The 26,550-nt window shown below is 48.4% G+C and overlaps 1 protein-coding gene across 1 annotated transcript; it reads left to right on the top strand.

The window, feature by feature from the left end:
- Positions 1-794: 794 nt before the first annotated feature.
- On the top strand, positions 795-26,289 carry LOC138651585 (involucrin-like). The gene is made up of 4 exons (XM_069741883.1): positions 795-880; positions 2,208-2,356; positions 22,463-24,059; positions 25,758-26,289. Exons 1-4 carry the CDS (start codon positions 795-797, stop codon positions 26,287-26,289), a joined length of 2,364 nt encoding a protein of 787 aa, XP_069597984.1.
- Positions 26,290-26,550: the final 261 nt, after the last annotated feature.

Raw genomic sequence — 26,550 nt, forward strand, 5'->3', positions numbered from 1 at the left:
AAAGCTAAATTCAATATAAGATGAGTGATGGGTGTGCCGTTATTCTGCCAGGTTCTCAAGCACATGTATGAGTATTATAAGTTTTCATACCAATATGTGCACCCTGGCAGCTAGGGGAGGGTGCAGGTAAACCAGCCCCTTCAATTATGTGAAAAGCCTACAAGTATAAGTTACTGCCAGTCAGCCCAGCCTTCAGTCTTGCTTGAGAAGCTGTTGCACCAGGACCCTCTAAAGAATTGGGATGTCTAGCTCCTCCCACCAGCTTGGTTAGCTAGGATGATCTAAGCAACATGTGAGTGTTTATCTTCTTTAATCCCTGTTTTTTTTTGTAATTGCGTTGTACATACTTTGTCTCATACTGCAAACTCTTTATATACCTTTTGTAAACACTGCCTTCCTTTTGGAGTAAACTGTAAAACTACTAGTTCGTCTTCTCCATGTTTTATGCAAATTTTCACGTGCCTGAAGTAAATTACGCTACTAATTTGGGTTGGCTCAAACCCCTCTGTTGAGGAATAGGAGCTGATGGCAGCGAAGTGGCTTTGGTGCAACGGGAAAACGGCCAGAGCCCAGCGGGTGCAGAACCCAGCCCAAGCAGAGATGGTGCTGCAACCGAGGTCCAACCACTGAATGCTGGCCCTACTAGCAACCAGGGCGAATTGGACCCCCAACTGCTGGCGGCCTTGGAACAACTCCCGCTGACGACTGTGATGGACTTCTGCAGCTGATTCAGCAATACCGGCAGGAGGCCCGAGCCGAGCGAGAGGCTCAGCAAGCCGAGCAGGAGGCCTGAGATGAGCGAGAGGCCCAGGCCCAGCGAGCCGAGCGGGAGGCTGAGCGAGCCGAGCGACAAGCTCAGTGAGACTATGAACTGGAGAAGGTCTGGCGAGGGGGACATACCCTCCAACGCCCGGAGCCGTGAGCCCAACAGTGCTCAGATACCGAAGCCCCGGCTGAGCACTTTCCTGTGATGGAAAAGGACAGGGACTTGGACACTTTTCTGCGGGCCTTTGAGAAAGCCTACAGACAGTACGGGCTGCCTGGGGACCAATGGGCATGATACCTGTCCCCAGGGCTAAAAGGAAAAGCTCTGGAGGTGTTTGCTTAGCTCCTGCCAGAACAAGATGGTGACTATGAGGCCATCTCGCAGGCCCTGATAACCAAGTACCAGCTTACACCTGAGGTTTACCGTAGAAAGTTCCGGAACCTCCAACATAGCCCACACGACAGCTACAGCGATGTAGTGCATGGACTCAGGACCCACTTTAACCAGTGGATCCAAGGACTGTCAGTGACCACCTTTGAGCAGGTGGGAGACCTGATTATCAAAGACAAGTTCTTACGTCTTTGCCCAGCTGAGGTTCAACAATTTGTGATGGACAGAGAATCCAAAGACGTGACAAAAGCAGCGCAGATCGCCAATGCCTATGAGGCCAACCGTAGATCGGAAGTGCGGAAGCCAGTCTCCGCCAGCTGGTTAGGGGGTAAGCCTGCAACCAGTGCCAGTACCCTTGCCAGCCAACACAACAGAGGCCCTGTCCCTGTTGTCAACAGCATCAGACCTACCCCTGAGTCTCGCCAGTGTTTCTTCTGCAAGTGGAATGGTTACATCAGCGCCCACTGTCCAGAGAAGCAGAAGAACCCCCCAACCAAGGCCCTAGGGCCTAACGCAGTAGTTCTTTTGGTTGGTGGGGCAGTTGGGGTGGTTGGGAGGGTGTGTGACAACGTGCAGCATGTCACCGTGGGAGGCCATGTCGCTACAGGCCTCAAGGACACCGGGGCTGAACGAACCCTCATCCGACCTGAACTGGCGGCCCCTGAAGAGATCATTCCGGGGAAAACCCTAACTGTCAGTGGGATTGGGGGCATCAGCTGTCCCTTGACAATGGCCCATGTTTACATAGATTGGGGTGCTGGGAGCGGGATGAAGGAAGTGGGGCTGTCCAATAACTTGTGCACTGATGTTTTATTGGGGACTGATTTGGGGAGAATGGTTGCATATTATGTCCCTGACTCACCTCCCTGATCGAATGCTGATGATAGCGACAGGAAATTGCATGTGTTACCTGAAAATGCTTCCTGGGTTGATAATGTACTTGATAATGGATTTTCAGAAAATGCAGAGAGTAATATTGATGATGCTAATGATGAACATAGGCATGTTTTACCTGATAACCATTTGTTTCCTAGGAATGATGTGTCCACAGGTACAGGAGTGATGAGCCACGTCACTCCAAGGGTGGGATGAATGAGGAACCCCTAACAGAAGCAAGCAATGGTGCTCAGGGAAATGGGCAGATGCATGAGAACCGTGAGGAAGGTGATGCCGTGCAACTGACCAGTGCCGCAGAGGAAGGTAACTGGCCCATAAGTAGCACTGCTCCTGGAATTTTGGGGGTGGATGGGGAGGTAGCACCCATAGCAGCACCAGCTGATGGGTCGGTGAAAATCCCCTGGGAGACAGCCTACGTAGATGCTATCACCCGCAGTCAGAGTGCCCGGAACGCAGATAACGTTCTGCCTTCTGGATCTTCCTCACTTACAGGTGTGACTGAATCAGAGATCGATCCAGAGCAGGTCCCAGAGGGTTCTGTAGGGAAGGGACCCGGACGTCGCTTCTGGCTGCCCCTAGCCAGGAGTTCCAGACCGCTCTGCACTCGGATGCGAGCCTGGGGAATTTGAGACTCCTTGCCGAGACGCCCACCTCTGTGACTGATGAGGAGAGGGTGTTCTGGGAACGAGGGAGGTTGTACCGGGAGACAGTACCTGTAAAATCGCAAAAGGAGTGGTTGAGGGAAAGACAGCTGGTCGTCCCGCAGCAGTGAGTTGTTGCGGGTTGCCCATGAGATCCTGCTTGCTGGACACTTGGGGATCAGCAAAACTAAGGCCCGGCTGTCTCAACACTTCTATTGGCCCAAGATGGGAACAGATGTGTCAAACTACTGCCGCTCCTGTATCACCTGTCAAAGAGTGGGGAAGGCCGAGCCTGCTCTTAAGGCTCCCATGATCCCTTTGCCAGTGATAGAGGAGCCTTACCAGAGGATCGCGGTGGACATTGTGGGCCCGTTGGCCGTCCCCAGCAGCTCTGGAAAGCAATACATCCTTACTGTGGTAGACTACGCTACCCGGTACCCAGAGGTGTGCTGTGGCTCACACCTGTAATCCTAGTTACTATGGGAGGTTTGGGCTGTGGGATCACTGGAGCTTGTCAGTTCTGGTCCATTCTGTGCTATGTGGGTCAGGGGTCTTCTCTGTCCTCAGAATCAATATGGTGTCCTGGTACCCAGAGGCAGTGGCTCTGTCCTTAACTAGGGCAGATAAGGTGGCAGATGCCCTGTTGGCCATCTTTTCACGTGTAGGATTTCCCAGGGAGATGCTTACCGATCAAGGGACCCAATTCATGTCTCGCCTAATGGAGGCTCTCTGTAAGAGAATGCAGGTGAAGCGTCTGGTATCGAGTGCGTATCACCCACAGGCCAATGGCATGTGTGAGCACTTGAATGGTACCCTCAAACAGATGCTACACATGCTGGTTAAGACCCAAGGGTGCGACTGGGAGTGGTACCTCCCACACCTGCTATTCGCTTTCCGAGAGGTTCCGCAGTGCTCTACGGGGTTCTCCCCCTTCGAGCTCCTGTACGCAGGCGAGTCCGTGGACCCCTTGGGTTGGTAAGGGAATCCTGGGAAGAGGAGCGGAACCCTTCTGAAGTGTCCATAGTGGAGCATGTCATGCGCTTCCGTGACAAGATGCAGAACTTGATGCAGTTGGTGCATGACAACATGACGCAGGCTCAGGCTGATCAGAAGCACTGTTATGACTAGAACGCCCGGGAGCGGACCTACCACGTGGGTCAAAAGGTGTGGGTGCTGGTCCCCGTACCAAAGGATAAGCTTCAGGGCAGCCTGTGAAGGCCCGTACGTCGTCCACCAACAGCTCAACCCGGTCACCTACGTGGTCACGCTTGACTAAAGGCTTATCATGTCAACATGATGAAGACTCATCACGAACGTGAACCTTACGTTCTACCGGTCTGCAGCCTGCCCGAAGACGGGGAGGAAGACACCCTCCTGGACATGCTGGCCCACACCAAGGCTGGTGGGTCCATTGGGGACGTGGAGGTAAGCGCCTCGCTAACCGAACCCCAGCGGTTGCAGTTCTGGACCAAGATGGAACCCTTGCGGGCCGTGTTCTCCAACCAACCTGGAAGGACTGAGTTAGCGGTCCATGAGGTGGACACCGGGAATCATGCTCCACTACGGCAAACACCCTATCGGATCTCTGACGAGGTGCAGCAGGTTGTGTGCCAGGAGATCGATGAGATGTTACAGCTGGGGGTGATTCATCGGTCAAAGAGAGCGTGGCCCTCACCTGTAGTTCTCGTGCCCAAGAAGGATCGGACCACCCAGTTCTGCGTGGACTACATGGGGCTCAACGTCATCACAGCCTCTGACATGCTCCCAATGCCGCGCATAGAGGAGCTGCTTGAGAAGTTAGCTGGTGCAAAATACCTGACTATAATGGATCTGAGTCGATGATACTGGCAGATTCCCTTGAGCCCCGAGGCGCAGGAGAAGTCTGCCTTTATCACATCCCTTCGGACTGTACGAGTCCACGGTCATGCCCTTCGGCATGAAGAATGCCCCTGCCACTTTCCAGCAGATGGTCAACTACCTGCTTCAGGGACTGGAGAAGTACGCAGTGGCGTACCTGGATGACACTGCCATCTTCAGTTCCTCCTGGGATGAACACCTGCAGCATCTCAAGAAGGTGCTCAGGCAACATTACCAAGCCGGTCAGACCATCAAGCCCAGAAAGTGCCAGATGGGCAGGAGTGAAGTCCACTACCTGGGGCACCTGGTAGGCGGGGGTTCTATGAAGTCAAAGCCTGGTAATGCAAATGGGTTGTCCTGCCAGGGTGAACCTGCTGAGGTGCACATGGAGGAGTACCAAGAGGTTCTGCCTCCATATCGCAGTCCAAAAGGGGGAGGAATATGTCACAAAAAGGGGGGTGACTTTGGCTGACACATGACTATCACATGTGCAGGGGGCTTATCTTAGTTATCCCTCCACTGCTGCAATGTGATGAAAACACAAAGCAGGCTATTGACCTATCAATTTACCGCAGGGGCTTATTTTAGTTATCCCACTGCTGCTACAATATGTCACAAACAGCAGGGATTTATGTATATCCCGCTTTCCAGTTCCACTTCGGAACTTGCAGCTCTCCGGCGCCCCCTTGCCCTCAGGTCAGTCAGGGAACTACAGCTAGGACAATTAGTCACCAGATGGGTCACTTCACTGTGGACGGGCAGGCACGCTGCAGCAAGAGAATTATAAATGCTCAGGCTGCATCCAAACAATAGCTTATAAAACCCCATTCCGTCGCTGCCAGCTTTACCCACCTAGCCCAGAACAGACTTTGCTGCCACCAGCTCAGATTCCTCAACAGAGGGGTTCGAGCCAACCCAAATTAGTAGCGTAATTTACTTCAGGCACGTGAAAATTTGCATACAACATGGAGAAGACAAACTAGTAGTTTTATAGTTTACTCCAAAAGGTAGGCAGTGTTTACAAAAGGTATATAAAAATTTTGCAATATGAGGCAAAGTATGTACAAAGCAGGGTGCACATATTGGTACGAAAACTTACAAATACTCATAAATGTGCTTGAGAACCTAGCAGAATAACGGCACACCCATCACTCATCTTATCTTGAAATTAGCTTTCTAATTAGTCTAAACTCGGGCTAGCTATTCCACTCTGTTTAGGAGAAATCCACACTTTGCACTCGTTGCGTTTAGCTGCTAGAGCTTACAGTGATTGACAGATCTACCGATGGACATTCGTAATATGTACTCCTTATATTTCTAGCCCAAATCGGTGGCCCAATATATCACTATAATAGAACAAAGAAATCCCTGCCATGTGGAAGGGCCTTATACCAGTTTTAGCTGGTACTAGATGGGAGGATTGTCTGCTGCAGCTACAAGGACCATAAAAATTATTTTGGGAGGGGGGAAATGAGAGGTATAGGATTCAGACACACACATAGCAGCAGGCAGAAGAGAAGAAAGGGGGGTCGGAATAGCCCGCAGCGTGTCTTGTAAAGTTAGGCAGACTCAAACATGGCATATTCACATTATCGTGACAGAGGGAAGGATTCACTAAGAGGTAAGAAAATGCTGCCATAAGGGTGGAAACGGACATGGCACCAAAGTGAGGACCAAGTAGCACCAATCACAAGCTGTAACAGCGGATATAAACTTGGTGATATGACCCCTAAAGAGCATTTAGTGCAGCAATATTTTGGTCTGCGTACATGACACAACTGGATGGGATAAAAAGTGGAACGGGCATCCAACAAATCAATATACGAAACATCAATATTTCTCATGAGAGAAATCTGCCTCTTTCTCCACTTATGATCCATTTCTCCACCACCCTGCAGCCTAAACCCAAACTGCTGAAATCTGGCATAAGGCATAGGATGGAGTTATAGCTCACTGTGAGAAATCTATGGAGAGTAAGTAAAAGTAAGAGGAGAGAACAGCTGCAGAAAGACGGACACCGATGATGATGATGCTCTGCAGTTCTGTAGCTGTTATACTACATCTTTCAGCATGCTCTGTGGCTCTATATTAGCTGTAAGACAACTCAACATGCTCAGTGGATCTGCACCTGTCTTAATACAACTCAGCCTACTCTGTGGTTCTATAGCTGTTGTAATACAACTCTCAGCATGCTCTGCAGTATTCTCGGTGTTGTAACACAACTCTCAACATGCCCAATGGTTCTGCAGCTGTTGTAATACAACTCAGCATGTTCAGTGGTTCTGCAGCTGTTGTAATACAACTCCGCATGTTCAGTGGTTCTGTAGCTGTTGTAATACAACTCTCAGCATGCCCTTACAGTCTTTTACCTGTACAGTAGGATAGATCCTTAATATAGTGACTAAATCAATATGCAACATGCTTATATGTCACGACACCTCCTCATTGTCCACAGAACCACTAACGGTGGAAAGGGGCACTGTGTCCCCACTACCATTTGGTTTTTAATTTAACATCACATCCTTACATCGCTCCAGAAACCTACGAAACAGAAATCTTGAAATGCACATTTACACAGAGCAGACAATGGGGAAAGACCGGCACTCCGTGTTCCTCGGCAAACTGTGAAACGTTCCGATTTGATAGATCTATTCCTAAATCAATTGACAAGATTGTCATCTGTGAAAAGGCTCTGCGGCAAAATAATCCTCCATGATGTTATCACTGCCGTGCTCTCCGTGTAAACCATTTTCTTCCTGAACTATTTCGGAAGAATCTTGTAAATTATTTTTTTTCCTCTTTGTAATGAAGGTTCTGCCTGTCAGCTCACGGATCCTCCATCACGCTATAAATGACTCCACACCTACAGAATCCTACACCAGAGCGGGTATTAAACAGGAACCTGTCTGTGTTACAGAGCTAAAAAACAAGTAATAAACCAGGTGATCCAAGCAATCCGGGGGAGTCTCCGGCACGGTCTCCGGCAGGTCCCCGGGTTCAGATGGAAGGACTATATGGCCAGAAAGTTCTGGACTTGGGTGAATGTGGGATGTAGATAAGCAGGTCCATTGTCCACTATGCCAGGACGATATCTTCTGCCTTCCCTTACACCCTAGTAGGATAAATGCAGATTTGAATACAGTTTCCAAGAATATTAGCCACTTAGAGAGTCCCTCTTGTGCTGGAAGATGACCTTACAGCTGTCCAAGTGCTGGGCATGCAGAGAGTTTTTGCCGAGTGGCCCCTCAAGCAGTAAGGGATTGGGAGATACATGTAAGTACAGTGACCTATATGTCCCCCCGACAAGGCATGATGCTCTGTGGCCCTGGAAAAGATGCTGCAGCTAATTGCAGGAATGACAGAGTACAGATAATGGAGTAGGACCAAGAAGACATGGCGTTGCAGGCAGATGTGCGGCACCGTGAGGAGGCATGGACATACGGCCGGGTTGGCATCTGTCATGGCATGGCATGACTGCAGGGGAGGATAGACTCTGGTGACTATTGGAGCTGCAGTCGGCTTGTGCTGAAATTGGGCCTGAGAAGAGTCATGGTGTACTGGAGTAGCCTTGACATTGAGAGCCATGGTGATCTGGAAGTTAGTTTCCGGGCTGAAGATGCATGGTGGTCGGCTGGCGATGTGTCATAGGTCTGAGAAAGGATTTGATGGGTTCACCCAAAAAGTTTGATCATGTATAAAAGAGAAAGAATTTCAGAACCATAGATGTGAGATCAATCACACTGGAGCTAAAGCCAAGTCCAGTCCAGGCTGTGATACATGCTTGTCTAGGTCATAGTTTGCAAATCAGTGGGGGTCCAACCGCTAGGACCCCCACTGATCCCAAGAATAAGGCTCTGTAATACCCTATCAGAATGTGCACTTACTGCCCCAGCATCCGCAAGTTGTCACCTACCCTTCATTTCTTTATGTCTTTAGGCCGCATTGTGTGTAAAAACCATCAAGAATATGTATCTTGTACGAGTGTTGGAACCATTAAGTACATTTAAAAGTAGCCTCCATCTTTCTCCCCCTGGCTGCCCTCAGTGGTCAGTAGTGCTGCTGATCAGCCTTCACTTCAGTGTTAGTTGTAGTAGCCTCCATCTTTCTCCTCCTGGCTGCCTGCGGTGGTCAGTAGTGCTGCTGATCAGCCTTCACTTCAGTGTTAGTTGTAGTAGCCTCCATCTTTCACTTTCTGGCTGCCCGCAGTGGTCAGTAGTTGTGCTGATCATCATTCACTTCAGTGTTAGTTGTAGTCGCCTTCATCTTTCTCCTCCTGGCTGCCGGCAGTGGTCAGTACCCTGTATGCACAGCTGTATGTCAGCTGTTCTACCCTGTATGCACACATGGATTTTTCCTCTCTGAACCCTGTTCACACAGGTTATATACAGATGATCAGGTTTTTAAATACATCAGATAGGGATTGCATACATTAGTTAGGACTGCTCTGATAAGGGTATACCGTGAAGATTGGTAGAGCAGCTTAGTATACATTTTTTGCAAAAAACGTATCAACCAAATACCCTGTTTTTTACATCTTTTACTAGCACTGGCGGATTACTGCAACATTTTTTCAAACTGAGTGTTTTTGGTTTTACTATTCTCTTTTGTGTCTTCAGGTTTCTTGGTGGTGTGTGAACATGATCATACAGACTTGTTCACTGTGCAAGTAGCCCATGTGTTCCTGTTTCCATAATTGTTCTCTTGTGTCTACAAGACTGGGGAGTTCCACCACTCCTCTTGGGCTATCTGCACAAAAGCTGTTCTACCCTGTATGCACACATGGATTTTTCCTCTCTGAACCCTGTTCACACAGGTTATATACAGATGATCAGGTTTTTAAATACATCAGATAGGGATTGCATACAATAGTTAGGACTGCTCTGATAAGGGTATACCGTGAAGATTGGTAGAGCAGCTTAGTATACATTTTTTGCAAAAAAACGTATCAACCAAATACCCTGTTTTTTACATCTTTTACTAGCACTTGCGGATTACTGCAACATTTTTTCAAACTGAGTGTTTTTGGTTTTACTATTCTCTTTTGTGTCTTCAGGTTTCTTGGTGGTGTGTGAACATGATCATACAGACTTGTTCACTGTGCAAGTAGCCCATGTGTTCCTGTTTCCATAATTGTTCTCTTGTGTCTACAAGACTGGGGAGTTCCACCACTCCTCTTGGGCTATCTGCACAAAAGCTGTTCTACCCTGTATGCACACATGGATTTTTCCTCTCTGAACCCTGTTCACACAGGTTATATACAGATGATCAGGTTTTTAAATACATCAGATAGGGATTGCATACATTAGTTAGGACTGCTCTGATAAGGGTATACCGTGAAGATTGGTAGAGCAGCTTAGTATACATTTTTTGCAAAAAACGTATCAACCAAATACCCTGTTTTTTACATCTTTTACTAGCACTTGCGGATTACTGCAACATTTTTTCAAACTGAGTGTTTTTGGTTTTACTATTCTCTTTTGTGTCTTCAGGTTTCTTGGTGGTGTGTGAACATGATCATACAGACTTGTTCACTGTGCAAGTAGCCCATGTGTTCCTGTTCACTTCAGTGTTAGTTGTAGCAACCTCCATCTTTCTCCTCCTGGCTGCCCGCAGTGGTCAGTAGTGCTGCTGATCAGCCTTCACTTCAGTGTTAGTTGTAGTAGCCTCCATCTTTCTCCTCCTGGCTGCCTGCGGTGGTCAGTAGTGCTGATCAGCCTTCACTTCAGTGTTAGTTGTAGTAGCCTCCATCTTTCTCCTCCTGGCTGCCGCAGTGGTCAGTAGTGCTGCTGATCAGCCTTCACTTCAGTGTTAGTTGTAGTAGCCTCCATCTTTCTCCTCCTGGCTGCCCGCAGTGGTCAGTAGTGCTGCTGATCAGCCTTCACTTCAGTATTAGTTGTAGTAGCCTCCATCTTTCTCCTCCTGGCTGCCTGCAGTGGTCAGTAGTGCTGCTGATCAGCCCTCACTTCAGTGTTAGTTGTAGTAACCTCCATCTTTCTCCTCCTGGCTGCCCGCAGTGGTCAGTAGTGCTGCTGATCAGCCTTCACTTCAGTGTTAGTTGTAGTAGCCTCCATCTTTCTCCTCCTGGCTGCCCGCAGTGGTCAGTAGTGCTGCTGATCAGCCTTCACTTCAGTGTTAGTTGTAGTAGCCTCCATCTTTCTCCTCCTGGCTGCCCGCAGTGGTCAGTAGTGCTGCTGATCAGTCTTCACTTCAGTGTTAGTTGTAGTAACCTCCATCTTTCTCCTCCTGGCTGCCTGCAGTGGTCAGTAGTGCTGCTGATCAGCCTTCACTTCAGTGTTAGTTGTAGTAGCCTCCATCTTTCTCCTCCTGGCTGCCTGCAGTGGTCAGTAGTGCTGCTGATCATCATTCACTTCAGTGTTAGTTGTAGTCGCCTCCATTTTTCTCCTCCTGGCTGCCCGCAGTGGTCAGTAGTGCTGCTGATCAGCCTTCACTTCAGTGTTAGTTGTAGTAGCCTCCATCTTTCTCCTCCTGGCTGCCAGCAGTGGTCAGTAGTGCTGCTGATCAGCCTTCACTTCAGTGTTAGCTGTAGTAACCTCCATCTTTCTCCTCCTGGCTGCCCACAGTGGTCAGTAGTGCTGCTGATCAGCCTTCACTTCAGTGTTAGTTGTAGTAGCCTCCATCTTTCTCCTCCTGGCTGCCCGCAGTGGTCAGTAGTGCTGCTGATCAGCCTTCACTTCAGTGTTAGTTGTAGTAGCCTCCATCTTTCTCCTCCTGGCTGCCCGCAGTGGTCAGTAGTGCTGCTGATCTGCCTTCAATTCAGTGTTAGTTGTAGTAGCCTCCATCTTTCTCCTCCTGGCTGCCCACAGTGGTCAGTAGTGCTGCTGATCAGCCTTCACTTCAGTGTTAGTTGTAGTAACCTCCATCTTTCTCCTCCTGGCTGCCCGCAGTGGTCAGTAGTGCTGCTGATCAGCCTCCTCCTCAGTGTTAGTTGTAGTAGCCTCCATCTTTCTCCTCCTGGCTGCCCGCAGTGGTCAGTAGTGCTGCTGATCAGCCTTCACTTCAGTGTTAGTTGTAGTCGCCTTCATCTTTCTCTTCCTGGCTGCCTGCAGTGGTCAGTAGTGCTGCTGATCAGCCTTCACTTCAGTGTTAGTTGTAGTCGCCTCCATCTTTCTCCTCCTGGCTGCCCGCAGTGGTCAGTAGTGCTGCTGATCAGCCTTCACTTCAGTGTTAGTTGTAGTAGCCTCCATCTTTCTCCTCCTGGCTGCCTGCAGTGGTCAGTAGTGCTGCTGATCTGCCTTCACTTCAGTGTTAGTTGTAGTAACCTCCATCTTTCTCCTCCTGGCTGCCTGCAGTGGTCAGTAGTGCTGCTGATCAGCCTTCACTTCAGTGTTAGTTGTAGTAAATGTCCGGGATATGTGAAGCCGACACCTGCAGGCCAGAAATTATCCATATAGGAGTTAAAATAAAAAAAGAGGCACCTTTTTACAGAAATTTCCCTTTGAGAATCATTGATGGGCTGACACGTTGATACAAAATGTAACATTGTAATTATTTAGGTTGTTTCTTCCTCTTTCAGTATTTGTAACAAATGTGTCCTATCATATGAAATGGACTTCTGTAATAATCCACACATAGTCTAATGCTTCTACAACCTTTCAGCCGAGGAGCTAAAATAAACTAAATAAAATAAATCTAATTACGGTACATTTAAATTTGAAATTATTTCATGAACCACAAAATATTGGATAAGAAATCAATTCTCGAGAAAGAGGAACATTTAGAAGAGATCTTGATAGTAGAAAGTGGAGCAGTGAAATTCAAGGTCAAGTCTCCGAGTGTCTCTAATGAATCGCTGCTTATTCTTAGGTGTTCGCTAATGTGAGGGCCGAGAGGGAAAAAAGGTCTTAATTAGGAAAAAAGTGAAGGAAAAGTCAGATTCATTGGTAAAATAATAATATCTCTTTAATATGCAGGGTGAAATCCTAAAGGTCATTGGAAGATAGTAGACCCACCCGCCAAATATAACCACCCACACAGCGCCAATGGGAGCAGCACGTACATGTGCAGATGTAGGAAGACGGAGGCGTTATCGTTCTATCACCACCCGAAATACTATACAGTAATGAGATCTCCACACACCCCACCCCATTACTGTGACTCCCCACAATCAGAGTCTGATCTTTAGGGCTCATACCCATACATGTGAAAAAAAAGCAATCCGATATCAGGACCGAGAATACGGACGAGTGTCATGTGAATACAATGCGATTTTTCACACCTAGCATCCGATTTACATCCAAGTACAGTGTGATTGCTATCCGACTGCAATGCGATTTTAACATGAGCTTTTACACACAGCAATTCTCTGTCATTTACACATCGTTTTCAAAGGAAATATTCATCAAAACACACATATAATCGATAGAATAAAAGCCAGCAATATATCTTCCGCATACAGTGTAAAATCACAGAGTGACAGGTTAGAGTAGAATAGATATGTATATACTAGATGGTAGCCCGATTCTAACGCATCGGGTATTCTAGAATATGTATGTAGTTTATTTATGAAGATTTTAGAATAATACATTGAATACACAGGATTCGGCCAGCCGCGACCAATTAGCGAAGCGTGGTTCAAATCCCGTGCCAATTCGCGGCCGGACTGCGCCTGTCGCTGATTGTTCGCAGCCGGCCACGTAGTATATAACAGCCCATGTAGTAAATAGCACAGCTACGTAGTACATAGCACAGCCACGTAGTATATTGCACAGCCATGTGGTATATAGCACAGCCACGTAGTATATAGCACAGCCCATGGAGTATATAACACAGCCACGTAGTATATAACACAGCCCACGGAGTATATAGCACAGCCCATGGAGTGTATAACAGCCCACGTAGCATATAACACAGCTCACGTAGTATATAACAGCCCACGCATGCAGTATATAACACAGCCCACGAAGTGTATAACACAGCGAACGTAGTGTATAACACAGCCCACGAAGTATATAAAAGCCCACGTAGTGTATAACACAGCCCACGTAGTATATAGCACAGCCCTCGTAGTGTATATAGCACAACCCACATAGTATATAACACAGCCACGTAGTATATAGCAGAGACCACGTAGTATATAGCACAGCCACGTAGTATATTGCACAGCCATGTAGTATATTGCCCAGCCTACATAGTATATTGCACAGCCCACGTAGTATATTGCACAGCCCACGTAGTATATAGCAATGTGGGCATCATATCCCTGTTAAAAAAAATAATTTTTGTTCTTCTTTATTGCTTATAAATTGCCGAGTTGTCCGTTATTCTGTCCATATTGGCATACAGTCATGGCCAAAAGTATTGACACCCTTGCAATTTTGTCAGATAAGTTTCTTCCTGAAAATGATTGCAAACACAAATTATTTGATATTATCTTCATTTAATTGGTCTTAAATGAAAAAAAACACAAAAGAGAATGAAGCAAAAAGCAAAACATTGATCATTTCACAAAAAACCTCCAAAAATGGGCCAGACAAAAGTATTGGCACCCTCAGCCTAATACTTGGTTGCACAACCTTTAGCCAAAATAACTGCGACCGCTTCCGGTAACCATTAATGAGTTTCTTACAATGCTCTGCTGGAATTTTAGACCATTCTTCTTTGGCAAACTGCTCCAGGTCCCTGATATTTGAAGGGTGCCTTCTCCAAACTACCATTTTTAGATCTCTCCACAGGTGTTCTATGGGATTCAGGTCTGGACTCATTGCTGGCCACCTTAGAAGTCTCCAGTGCTTTCTCTCAAACCATTTTCTTGTGCTTTTTGAAGTGTGTTTTGGGTCATTGTCCTGCTGGAAGACCCATGACCTCTGAGGGAGACCCAGCTTTCTTACACTGGGCCCTACATTATGCTGCAAAATGTGTTGGTAGTCTTCAGACTTCATAATGCCATGCACACGGTCAAGCAGTCCAGTGCCAGAGTCAGCAAAGCAACCCAAAAAAATCAGGGAACCTCCGCCATGTTTGACTGTAGGGACCGTGTTCTTTTCTTTGAATGCCTCTTTTTTTCTCCTGTAAACTCTATGTTGATGCCTTTGCCCAAATAGCTCTACTTTTGTCTCATCTGACCAGAGAACATTCCTCCAAAACGTTTTAGGCTTTTTCAGGTAAGTTTTGGCAAACTCCAGCCTGGCTTTTTTATGTCTCGGGGTAAGAAGTGGGGTCTTCCTGGGTCTCCTACCATACAGTCCCTTTTCATTCAGATGCCGATGGATAGTACGGGTTGACACTGTTGAACCCTCGGACTGCAGGGCAGCTTGAACTTGTTTGGATGTTAGTCAAGGTTATTTATCCAACATCCGCACAATCTTGCGTTGAAATCTCTTGTCAATTTTTCTTTTCCGTCCACATCTAGGGAGGTTAGCCACAGTGCCATCGGCTTTAAACTTCTTGATGACATTGCGCACGGTAGACACAGGAACACTCAGGTCTTTGAAGATGGACTTGTAGCCTTGAGATTGCTCATGCTTCCTCACAATTTGGTTTCTCAAGTCCTCAGACAGTTGTTTGGTCTTCTTTCTTTTCTCCATGCTCAATGTGGTACACACAAGGACACAGGACAGGGGTAATACCCATGGAGCTTCCCAGGCTATTAAAATCAGCTCACAGCTGTATGCCTAGCTTTTACTCGCTATTAAAATGGGGGACCCCAAAATAAAATTACGTAGGGTCCCCCTATAATTAATATACAGCAAAGGCTATGCAGACAGCTGCAGGCTAATATTAATAGTCTAGAAAGGGGCCATGGATACTGCCCCCCAGGCTAAAAACATCAGCTCTCAGCCACCCCAGAAAAGGCGCAACTCTAAGATGCGCAAATTCTGGCACTTAGCCTCACTCTTCTGACTTGCCCTGTAGCAGTAGGAAGTGGGGTGATAGCTGGGAGGGGTTGATGTCACCGTTGAATTGTCAGGTGACATCAAGCTCCGAGGTTAATAATGGAGAGGCGTCAATAAGATGCCCCCATTACTAACCCCATATTCATATCGTATAAAAACACACCCATACTTACGACCTTGCCCATTGCACCGATGTCCTTGTCATCTGCAAAAGAGATAAAATAAACAAACAACAATATTCCTCACCTTTCCGCAGAGATGATAATCCATCTGTCCCAGGACGGGTCTAGCTCTGCTACATCTAAAATCACTGTGGCTTTACTGTACTTGACAGATGAATTTCCAGCTTTTCAAAGGACAGCGGTGAGTAAAAATTGAACAACACTCTCATGGTCCAAGTGCTGTGCGATTTGTTTTCTTGCACCCATAGGCTTGCATTGGTGAGTCTTGTCTGAGATACGCGGCAAATCGCAGCATGCTGCGATTTGTTTTACGATTTCAGCTGAGAAAAAAATTTGCAGATGAGATGTCCCCCATTGAATAACATTGGTCAGAGTGCAGTATGATTTTTTAACGCATTGCACTCGCTTGTTTTTCTCGCAACTGAGTATGAGCCCTTACTGTGATTGTGAATGAGCGAAGCTGCAAGAATGGAGCAGAAGCTCAAGCTTCACATAACATAGGAGGTAGCTTCTTGGTGACCATGGACCCAACGGACAGTGCAGGTAAGCTGGAATATCCTACAGCGCATGACACATAATCTCCACTGAATCTATTGGAACTTCACTGATGAAATTCCTTGTGATGAACATGCCTTCAATTATACTTTTCCCCACTAGATGGCGTTGCAGACTCTAAAAATATAAAACGTAGCTGACAAACAGGAGGTAACCAGAGTGTGGCTGGGCCACATGGAGTGCTAGGGGGTCTGTGAGCTTGGGGGTGCAGGCTGGGGGTCTCAGAGAGACAAACTAACCATAAGAGCGAGAGAAGTGCAGCTGAATGACACAGGAAGCGAGTTCCCACCTGCGAAGAAGTATAGAATATTGCAGCTACCAGACCAGAGCTAAATGGATAGGAAAGGGCATCTCCGTTCAGTTCCAGTAACGCTAAAGAGACAATGACTCCATCGTGACTAGTGGAGCGGATGCAGCGCAGTTCAGTTCCTGCTCCGCCGTATCCTCCTGCACATTGTAACTAGACCGGCAGTGAGGGACGAGCAGCAATCTTCCAGACTCTTCCTACTGACAAAGAAGAAGGAATCAGACTTCTAATAATCTATAGACATTTCTTCTTGCAGGCAGCAGTGTCGCCATGCGCCCATGCTCTATGCGCGCCCGTGTGAGAGGCCGATACATGGGTGTCAGCGACAATTGCAGAACTGCTTACAGTCGCTTTTTTCAGTAATATAATTAGCACAAAAAAAAATTTAAATTCCATTTAAAGCATCTGATCGCTTCCTAATAAAAGCGGAGGAGAACGTGGCGCGCCGCGCTGCCAGCATTTTGCTTTTCATTTAATGCCCTCCTAATAAGGCATTAATTATTCAGCAGCCTGGCGTGCCCGCTGCAATCCTCCGCCTGCGACTCCTCGTATTAGTAGTTGGCGAATCTTAGAAATTACAATGAGGTTTCTGCTGACACCGAGTAAAGAATTGCTCTGGTCTGACCGGTTATTAGAGAGATGCGAGGCTCAGAACTAGAACAGCCCCATCCTGTACAGAGATGGAAGATGGCAGCGGCAGAGCAGAACGGTCCGCACTGGGATTGTGTTGTGCCTCATTTATAAGGATACATTGTGGCAAATATTTAAAGGGCCAACAGGAGAAAAGAAAAAGACCAAAGAGTGGAAGTGATACTAATATGACGTCATCACAAAGCAGGATCCAGGACATAAGTCACCATACCTGATGAGGTCACACCAGACAGGAGATCTGATGAGGTCACACGGGTCACAATACCTGATGAAGTCACAGGTCACCATATCTGATGAGGTCACATGGGTCACCATATCTGATGAGGTCACACCAGACAGGAGATCTGATGAGGTCACACGGGTCACAATACCTGATGAGGTCACAGGTCACCATATCTGATGAGGTCACAGGTCACCATATCTGATGAGGTCACACGGGTCACAATACCTGATGAGGTCACAGGTCACCATATCTGATGAGGTCACATGGGTCACCATATCTGATGAGGTCACACCAGACAGGAGATCTGATGAGGTCACACGGGTCACAATACCTGATGAGGTCACACCAGACAGGAGATCTGATGAGGTCACACGGGTCACAATACCTGATGAGGTCACACCAGACAGGAGATCTGATGAGGTCACACGGGTCACAATACCTGATGAGGTCACAGGTCACCATATCTGATGAGGTCACCCGGGTCACCATATCTGATGATGTCATGGATCACCATATCTGATGAGGTCATGCATCACCATATGTGATGATGTCATGGGTCACCATATATGAGGTCACCCGTCACCATATCTGATGAGGTCACGGGTCACCATATATGAGGTCACCTCCCCGATCACCATATCCGAGGAGGTCAGGCTTCACCATATATGAGGATATCACCTGTCAAAATATAAGAGGAGGTCCCCAGTCACCATATCTGATGATGTTCTTGGTCACCACATACGAGGAGGGCACCGATCACCATATCTGATGAGGCCATGGGTCAAGATATATGAGGTCACCTCACCGGTCACCATATCTGATGAGGTCATGAGTCACCATATATGAGGAGATCACCGGTCACCATATCTGATGAGGTCATGGGTCACCATATATGAGATCACCTCACCGGTCACCATATCTCATGAGGTCATGGGTCACCATATATGAGATCACCTCACCGGTCACCATATCTGATGAGGTCATGGGTCACCATATATGAGGTCACCGGTCACCATATCTGATGAGGTCACCTCACCTGTCTGTCACCATATCTCATGAGGTCATGGGTCACCATATATGAGGAGATCACCTCACCGGGCACCATATCTGATGAGGTCATGGGTCACCATATATGAGGTCACCGGTCACCATATCTGATGAGGTCACACCAGACAGGAGATCTGATGAGGTCACACGGGTCACAATACCTGATTAGGTCACACCAGACAGGAGATCTGATGAGGTCACACGGGTCACAATACCTGATGAGGTCACAGGTCACCATATCTGATGAGGTCACCCGGGTCACCATATCTGATGATGTCATGGATCACCATATCTGATGAGGTCATGGGTCACCATATATGAGGTCACCCGTCACCATATCTGATGAGGTCACGGGTCACCATATATGAGGTCACCTCCCCGATCACCATATCTGAGGAGGTCAGGCTTCACCATATATGAGGATATCACCTGTCAAAATATAAGAGGAGGTCCCCAGTCACCATATCTGATGATGTTATTGGTCACCACATACGAGGAGGGCACCGATCACCATATCTGATGAGGCCATGGGTCAAGATATATGAGGTCACCTCACCGGTCACCATATCTGATGAGGTCATGAGTCACCATATATGAGGAGATCACCGGTCACCATATCTGATGAGGTCATGGGTCACCATATATGAGATCACCTCACCGGTCACCATATCTGATGAGGTCATGGGTCACCATATATGAGATCACCTCACCGGTCACCATATCTCATGAGGTCATGGGTCACCATATATGAGGAGATCACCTCACCGGTCACCATATCTGATGAGGTCATGGGTCACCATATCTGATGAGGTCACCTCACCTGTCTGTCACCATATCTGATGAGGTCATGGGTCACCACATACGAGGATGTCCCCGATTACCATATCTGATGATGCCATGCTCTATAGAATCTATATCTGTTTACTTAGCAGAATTACATTAGCTCAGAGGACAACTCAAGGACTTGTACTTCCAGAGAAAGTTTTGATTTTACGATTTCATCTCCATCCCTCTCACAAGGTTGCGGTGAGAGCAGACGGACGGACGACTTCACTGCGTATTTCATGGAAATAGGAGTTAAATCAATAAGAAGAGACAGTCCGTGCAGTAATTAAACAACTCCGGCTGACCGGTCAATTGACCCTCACTGACGAAGCGTCATAAAACGCTTGTCAAACATGTCTGGATTAACCAGGACTAGACACCGAATCAATACTGGAATTTTGATAACTACGGTTATGTTATAACACTTGGCATCATGAAAAACGTGAAGTGATATTAAATCTTCATTCTCTACCAAGCGCTACCAACACAACACCAAGAGGGCACCGGATCAAAAGAAGAAAAAAGGGAATATGAGAGAGTATTCTGGTATAACTATGGATACTTTGTCACCAGAAACTATGGACAAGCTGCTGTTGATGGATCTTATTGTGGCTTCTTTGGATAGCGCTTCTGATTGATTATTGCTTGTATTGTTTTTTTCCATGCACAGTGACCCCAAACTACCCAACCATGCATGAAATTGACCATGAACATCACGATGCAGGATACAGTCAGACTAACGGTGCTGACACTGCATCCAGGTAATTCTCAGGATGCTACATGTCGACCATAGCTTTCAAAACTGCATGTGCAGAAGTATTATACTTCAGAGCTGCATTCACAATTCTGTGGTTCCTACCAGAATGCACTGCTTTGTGGGAAGCCTTTACACAGCAGTCATCTGATACTTCTAACAGCCTGTGGTGACCTCTACCTGTCAGAGAGCGGTTCTGCACCCTGGTGTCATTTTTTAGAGTATGATGAATAAACGATACAATTTCATTTAAAACCTAAATGTTAGAAAAAGAATTGCAGAAAGTCGAACAAGAGCAGAACATTGGGTGAATAAGAAAATAAAGTGTTTATTCCCATCAGACGCTTCCCCTAGAATAGCACAGAGCATTCGGTACATTAGAAACTCGCCTGACTCGCGCCCATTCAAATATCTTTTTGTTGCAAATGAATAATGGAAGCATAAAGAAAACAAAATATTCCAGATCTCCCCCTTGGGTGATAATGCTGTCAGTTCTAAAAGATTATCCCTTTTGCTTTTTCAATAACGGCATTATCAAAAAGAAACCCAGCAGGCCCAGGCGCAACAGGAGCAGCCATACACCGCCAGTAACATGTACGGCGGAAACTAATTTACTATCAGATACATACATTACTGTTCACAATAGGGAGAGGAGCAGTCTACGAGGATGAAATAAAGTCTGCGGCTCGAGAGACCGGGCAGCCACGCACAAGATGTTCTCGCTCAGAGATGCATCAACGCCATCGCTCCCCCGTGACACCCACAATTCAAGGCTATTTACCTCGACTTGGGCGACAATGATAATCACGTTCTTAGTAATGGAGATTCTGTTACCGCAGACGGAGGGAGAGATGAAGACGTTGTGGTCAGAGCTTTTATCATCCGATCTCTATGTGTGATAATCAGGAGATATAGAGGTCAGGGGAGATGTATCGCCAATGATCGCTGCCCCCAATAATCAGCACTCGCAGAACGCTGGATGACAAGTAACATGGCCGCCATTGTACAATGGCGCAGCAGCGGTGTCCATGTGCCAGGTTATTGTGTCCGGCTTCACCAGTGCCGCCCTTATTCGCACCATGCACCTATCTGCAGCTAGAGATTGGCACAGGGTGGCATCATCAAACCTTGCCAGTGCCAATGGGCGAAATAGTCTCCTCGTTGGCAACTTGCAGAAAGGGTTTAAAGCCAACAGCAATATGATGGCGTCAAGTGCTGGAATTGCTACATAGAGACGAAAGGAAGGATTTATTAGCATGAGGAATGGGGCACCACGAGGGGTAACCACGTGTAATGCCAGCAGGACCTGCTATGGGTGGGAAGGGCACTAGGTGCCAGTTGGTGACAAGTGTGCCTGCTCAGAATAGGAGCTTACGGCGGACACAAACTACGACACTTGTCAGACCTCTATATAATAATGAGTAGGGTCCCCAAACCGCCATGTACAACCTCTCCGGCATGGGTAGGTGGACATGAGGGCCCACAGAGGTGCAGAGCAATGGCATATGGACTGGCTGTATAATGCCATAAGTGGCATATAGGAAGGGCAGAATATGGTAGACAGGTAGTCCGAGCCCTTTGTGGCACCGTAGGTTGGAATATGGGCCGACAGAAGTCCACAGAACAAGTCTGACGACGGCTCACTGTTACTGCATTCTGAGTGTAGTCTGTGAACCAGACGTACAGAAAATCGCTGGATAAATAAGCCGCATTGCTGGAGATTTACAGACATTCGGGCTTCTTGTTTTTCGACTTTGCGCTGCATTATATACAAGACTTCGCCTTATTCAGAACTGGTCATTATTTGCGGCTGACAGTAACATTTGTTTCTCAGACTCAGAAATCTAGAATACAAAAGTTCCGCTCAGCTGGGGACGGCCAAGGTGTTATAATTATCTGAGAGCGGATAATGGGAGACGTCTCGGCGGGTCCACAAACGTGCCATGTTTAATTCAGGAGACCAGTAACGAGTTCCCGGGCCGGCCTCGCGCAGGCAGACCGGTAGTCGCAGGGAGAGCGCAATTTTATTCACAAAACATTTTACAAAGTAGTGGCACTTAAGTTCACTACTGACATTTAGCAGTGGAATCCTGCAGAAGCGGCAGCGCCACGACCTCCGTGACCTTTACGATTTTTAAAAGCAAAGAGCCTGGAGGAGATTGAATGAAGCTTGTGTGCTGCTGTATACATTTCATTAAAGCTGTCGCTTTCTAAAGAGAGAGCAGCAAAACAACAAAAAAGAAAGAAACAAGTTAACCTTTAACGCTTTAAAGCGCAGCTGGGCGCACCACAAATCCTCCGATAAGGACGACGCTCTGTGAAGTTCTGAGATTTCCCAAGATACAACTAAATAGAAAATGAAGAAAAATCATTCCCAGAGCCAAATCAGCAGCGCGGCCACATTCAAGGCTTCATATGGTTTATAAACGCTTGGAAATGGACGGTTATGCAGAGCGAACAATGGGAGAAAACAAGGGGAAGAGGCCAGTGCAGGCCAGATACTGCACCGATGAGGTGAAGGAGATGAAGAAGGGCCTGAAAGACACCCGGAGGAGCAGTCCACAGTAGAGCATCCGGAGGAGCAGTCCACAGTAGAGCATCCTGAGGAGCAGTCCACAGTAGAGCATCCGGAGGAGCAGTCCACAGTAGAGCATCCGGAGGAGCGGTCCACAGTAGAGCATCCGGAGGAGCAATCCACAGTAGAGCATCCGGAGGAGCAATCCACAGTAGAGCATCCGGAGGAGCAGTCCACAGTAGAGCATCCGGAGGAGCAGTCCACAGTAGAGCATCCGGAGGAGCAGTCCACAGTAGAGCATCCGGAGGAGCAGTCCACAGTAGAGCTTCCGGAGGAGCGGTCCACAGTGGAGCATCCGGAGGAGCAGTCCACAGTAGAGCATCCGGAGGAGCAGTCCACAGTAGAGCATCTGGAGGAGCGGTCCACAGTAGAGCACCCAGAGGAGCAATCCACAGTAGAGCACCCCGAGGAGCAGTCCACAGTAGAGCATCCGGAGGAGCAGTTCACAGTAGAGCATCCGGAGGAGCAGTCCACAGTAGAGCATCCGGAGGAGCAGTCCACAGTAGAGCATCCGGAGGAGCAGTCCACAGTAGAGCATCCGGAGGAGCAGTCCACAGTAGAGCTTCTGGAGGAGCAGTCCACAGTGGAGCACCCCGAGGAGCAGTCCACAGTAGAGTATCCGGAGGAGCAGTCCACAGTAGAGCATCTGGAGGAGCGGTCCACAGTAGAGCACCCAGAGGAGCAATCCACAGTAGAGCACCCCGAGGAGCAGTCCACAGTAGAACATCCAGAGGAGCAGTCCACAGTAGAGCACCCGGAGGAGCAGTCCACAGTAGAACATCCGGAGGAGAAGTCCACAGTAGAGCACCCAGAGGAGCAATCCACAGTAGAGCACCCCGAGGAGCAGTCCACAGTAGAACATCCAGAGGAGCAGTCCACAGTAGAGGACCCGGAGGAGCAGTCCACAGTAGAACATCCGGAGGAGCAGTCCACAGTAGAGCACCCAGAGGAGCAATCCACAGTAGAGCACCCGGAGGAGCAGTCCACAGTAGAACATCCGGAGGAGCAGTCCACAGTAGAGCACCCGGAGGAGCAGTCCACAGTAGAGCACCCAGAGGAGCAGTCCACAGTAGAGCACCCCGAGGAGCAGTCCACAGTAGAACATCCAGAGGAGCAGTCCACAGTAGAGCACCCGGAGGAGCAGTCCACAGTAGAACATCCGGAGGAGCGGTCCACAGTAGAGCACCCAGAGCAGCAATCCACAGTAGAGCACCCGGAGGACCAGTCCACAGTAGAGCACCCAGAGGAGCAGTCCACAGTAGAGCACCCCGAGGAGCAGTCCACAGTAGAACATCCGGAGGAGCAGTCCACAGTAGAGCACCCGGAGGAGCAGTCCACAGTAGAACATCCGGAGGAGCAGTCCACAGTAGAACATCCGGAGGAGCAGTCCACAGTAGTGCATCCAGAGGAGCAGTCCACAGTAGTGCATCCAGAGGAGCAGTCCACAGTAGAGCATCCGGAGGAGCAGTCCACAGTGGAGTGGATCGCCCCCAGACACAGGGCCACAGGTCACTCGGTACCAGTCCTTTCTTCTCGGTTATGCGGTTGTCACGGTGGCTGGACCCGGTCGTGACCCTGCTAAGGGGCATCCAATAAAGGTGATGGTACAGTCTGTCAGGGGTTCGTGACGCCACCTGTGGTATTCGGTCAGGGTGACCGACGCTGCTGAGGGGTCCACTGGGGTGATGGAATGGCAGCTGGATGGTATACCTTCCCACAGGTGAAGTATGTCCCCAGGGCTTCCCAGTAAGGTAGATGGTGATGGGGTGAGGTGCAGGCAATAACGAGGACACAAGGTTGCAGTCTCTTTACCTCTTTACTGAAGGCTTCAATATCCTCAGTCCAGAGCACGTTCAACCGGGCTATCAGAGACCGGCCGGTCCGATGGGCACATCCAGAGTTTCCTTCGCAGATGGAAATCGTTGCCTACCAATAGCGCCTGTGTGTTGTAGTCCTACCCTGCTGAGCATTCAGAATAGTCCTCACAACTGCTGCTCTCGTTCGTTCGTTCTCTACAGCTTTCTTTCTCTCTCTCGTTCTTTGGTTCCAGATGTTACTAGTTTCTAACGTCCCCCAGATATGTTATGGCTAGGACACCACCCGTTTGACTGGAAGGCTTGGAGGTCTTCCGGGACCCTAGAGACGCCCCTCTCCCAATGTTGCCCGCTATGTCTTCGTAGGTGTAGGAGGTAGACAGCCAAACTATGATTAACTGTCCAGCGGAATTTGAAGTAAGGCCTGAAGTCAATTACTCCTACGGTGATCCGGCCACCAACTACGCGCCTCAGTAAGGCCTCTTTCACACTTCAGTTATTTGGCGTCAGTCAGTACCGACATAGTGACGGATTGACGGATCCGTCACAATTGTTGCGAAAACGGTTCTAACGGATCCGTTTTTTTGACGGATCAGTTACTTGGGGGTTGTCTGGGAGAAGTATCTACTTTTTGGAGCATGCGCAATTGAAAAAACGGATTGGGGCGACGGATCCACCGAAAAAACGGTTGCGGCGGATCCGTCGCCCATAGGCGCCCATTCTATGGAATGGCGGACGCGACGGATCCGTCGCGATCCGCCATTTCGGCGTTGACAAAAAACGTTACAATGTCCGTCTATTTTCAGAAAACGTCCGCCAAATTTCGACGGATCCGTCGCATGGCGGATGGAACGGACGACCATCCGTCGAAATCCGTCACTAATGCAAGTCTATGGGAAAATAACGGATCCGTCAAAAAAAATGACGGATCCGTTATTTGAGGAAAATGGCGGTTTTAGACTGACGCCAAATAACTGAAGTGTGAAAGAGGCCTAAGATGTTGCCTCACTCTCTCGGCACAATTCTTACTGGCTCTCCTTTGTGCTGATCTCGTTTACACTGTTCCACAATATCCTTCCCTTCGTGTCTCTCTCCTGGATACCGCCGCAGGGTGTGCAGGCGCGGTTCCGTTACGTTCTGTTCTGTTCGCTAGGCACCTGCCAGGTTCCCACGCCTGACAGGGACCCCCCTTTGCCTTCTCCCTGCAACACCCCCTGTCACGGGATGTTGCCTGGTTCCAACCCAGTCAGCTTCTAACTAACTTCCTCCCCAGCCCCTAGTTTTACCAGTGTGAGGAGTGGCCCAATAAATAAAGCCTTTTTCTCCCCCTAGTGGCCGGAGTGTGAAGTGTAATGTGTTCTGGTGATACCTGGTCAGGAGAACTCTTTAGTGCCATCAGACGTACCGCCACTCTCCTTAGCGGCAGAGTGCCACACTGCAACGACCAGGTCTCTGGGGCGCTGCAGGAGCATCCGGAGGAGCAGTCCACAGTGGAGCACCTGGAGGAGCAGTCCACAGTAGAGCATCCGGAGGAGCAGTCCACAGTAGAGCATCCGGAGGAGCAGTCCACAGTAGAGCATCCGGAGGAGCAGTCCACAGTGGAGCATCCGGAGGAGCAGTCCACAGTGGAGCACCTGGAGGAGCAGTCCACAGTAGAGCATCCGGAGGAGCAGTCCACAGTAGAGCATCCGGAGGAGCAGTCCACAGTGGAGCATCCGGAGGAGCAGTCCACAGTGGAGCATCTGGAGGAGCAGTCCACAGTGGAGCATCCGGAGGAGCAGTCCACAGTGGAGCATCCGGAGGAGCAGTCCACAGTGGAGCATCCAGAGGAGCAGTCCACAGTGGAGCATCCAGAGGAGTTGTCCACAGTGGAGCATCCGGAGGAGCAGTCCACAGTGGAGCACCTGGAGGAGCAGTCCACAGTAGAGCATCCGGAGAAGGGTGTGAAATGAAATTCTGTGCCAAGAAGCTCCATGACGTGAATGAGAATGGAGATATCTCAACAGGGTAGAAAGCAGTGAAGAAAGTCATCAGAAACTACTAAAGCAACCTGTACCCCAGAAAAACCACCAAACTGGAAGCAGCTGATAAGTTCCAGTCAGATATCAATAAACCAATTGATTTGTAAGTAAGCTGGCCATGGATGCACCCCTGACAATGGAGGAGATGTAAATCTTTTGTGCGCACCGGGACACCAGACAGTAATGTGGGAC

Source organism: Ranitomeya imitator, chromosome 10 (assembly GCF_032444005.1).
Source record: "Ranitomeya imitator isolate aRanImi1 chromosome 10, aRanImi1.pri, whole genome shotgun sequence".
In the NCBI taxonomy this organism is placed as follows: Eukaryota; Metazoa; Chordata; class Amphibia; order Anura; family Dendrobatidae; genus Ranitomeya; species Ranitomeya imitator.

Coding starts and splice junctions, on each gene's coding strand:
- LOC138651585 (XM_069741883.1), top strand. CDS start 795: ATGAGCGAGAGGCCCAGGCCCAGCGAGCCGAGCGGGAGGCTGAGCGAG. Junction 2,357..22,462: donor GACCAGTGCCGCAGAGGAAG/GTAACTGGCCCA, acceptor TGCACCGATGAG/GTGAAGGAGATGAAGAAGGG. Junction 24,060..25,757: donor GTACCAGTCCTTTCTTCTCG/GTTATGCGGTTG, acceptor CACTCTCCTTAG/CGGCAGAGTGCCACACTGCA.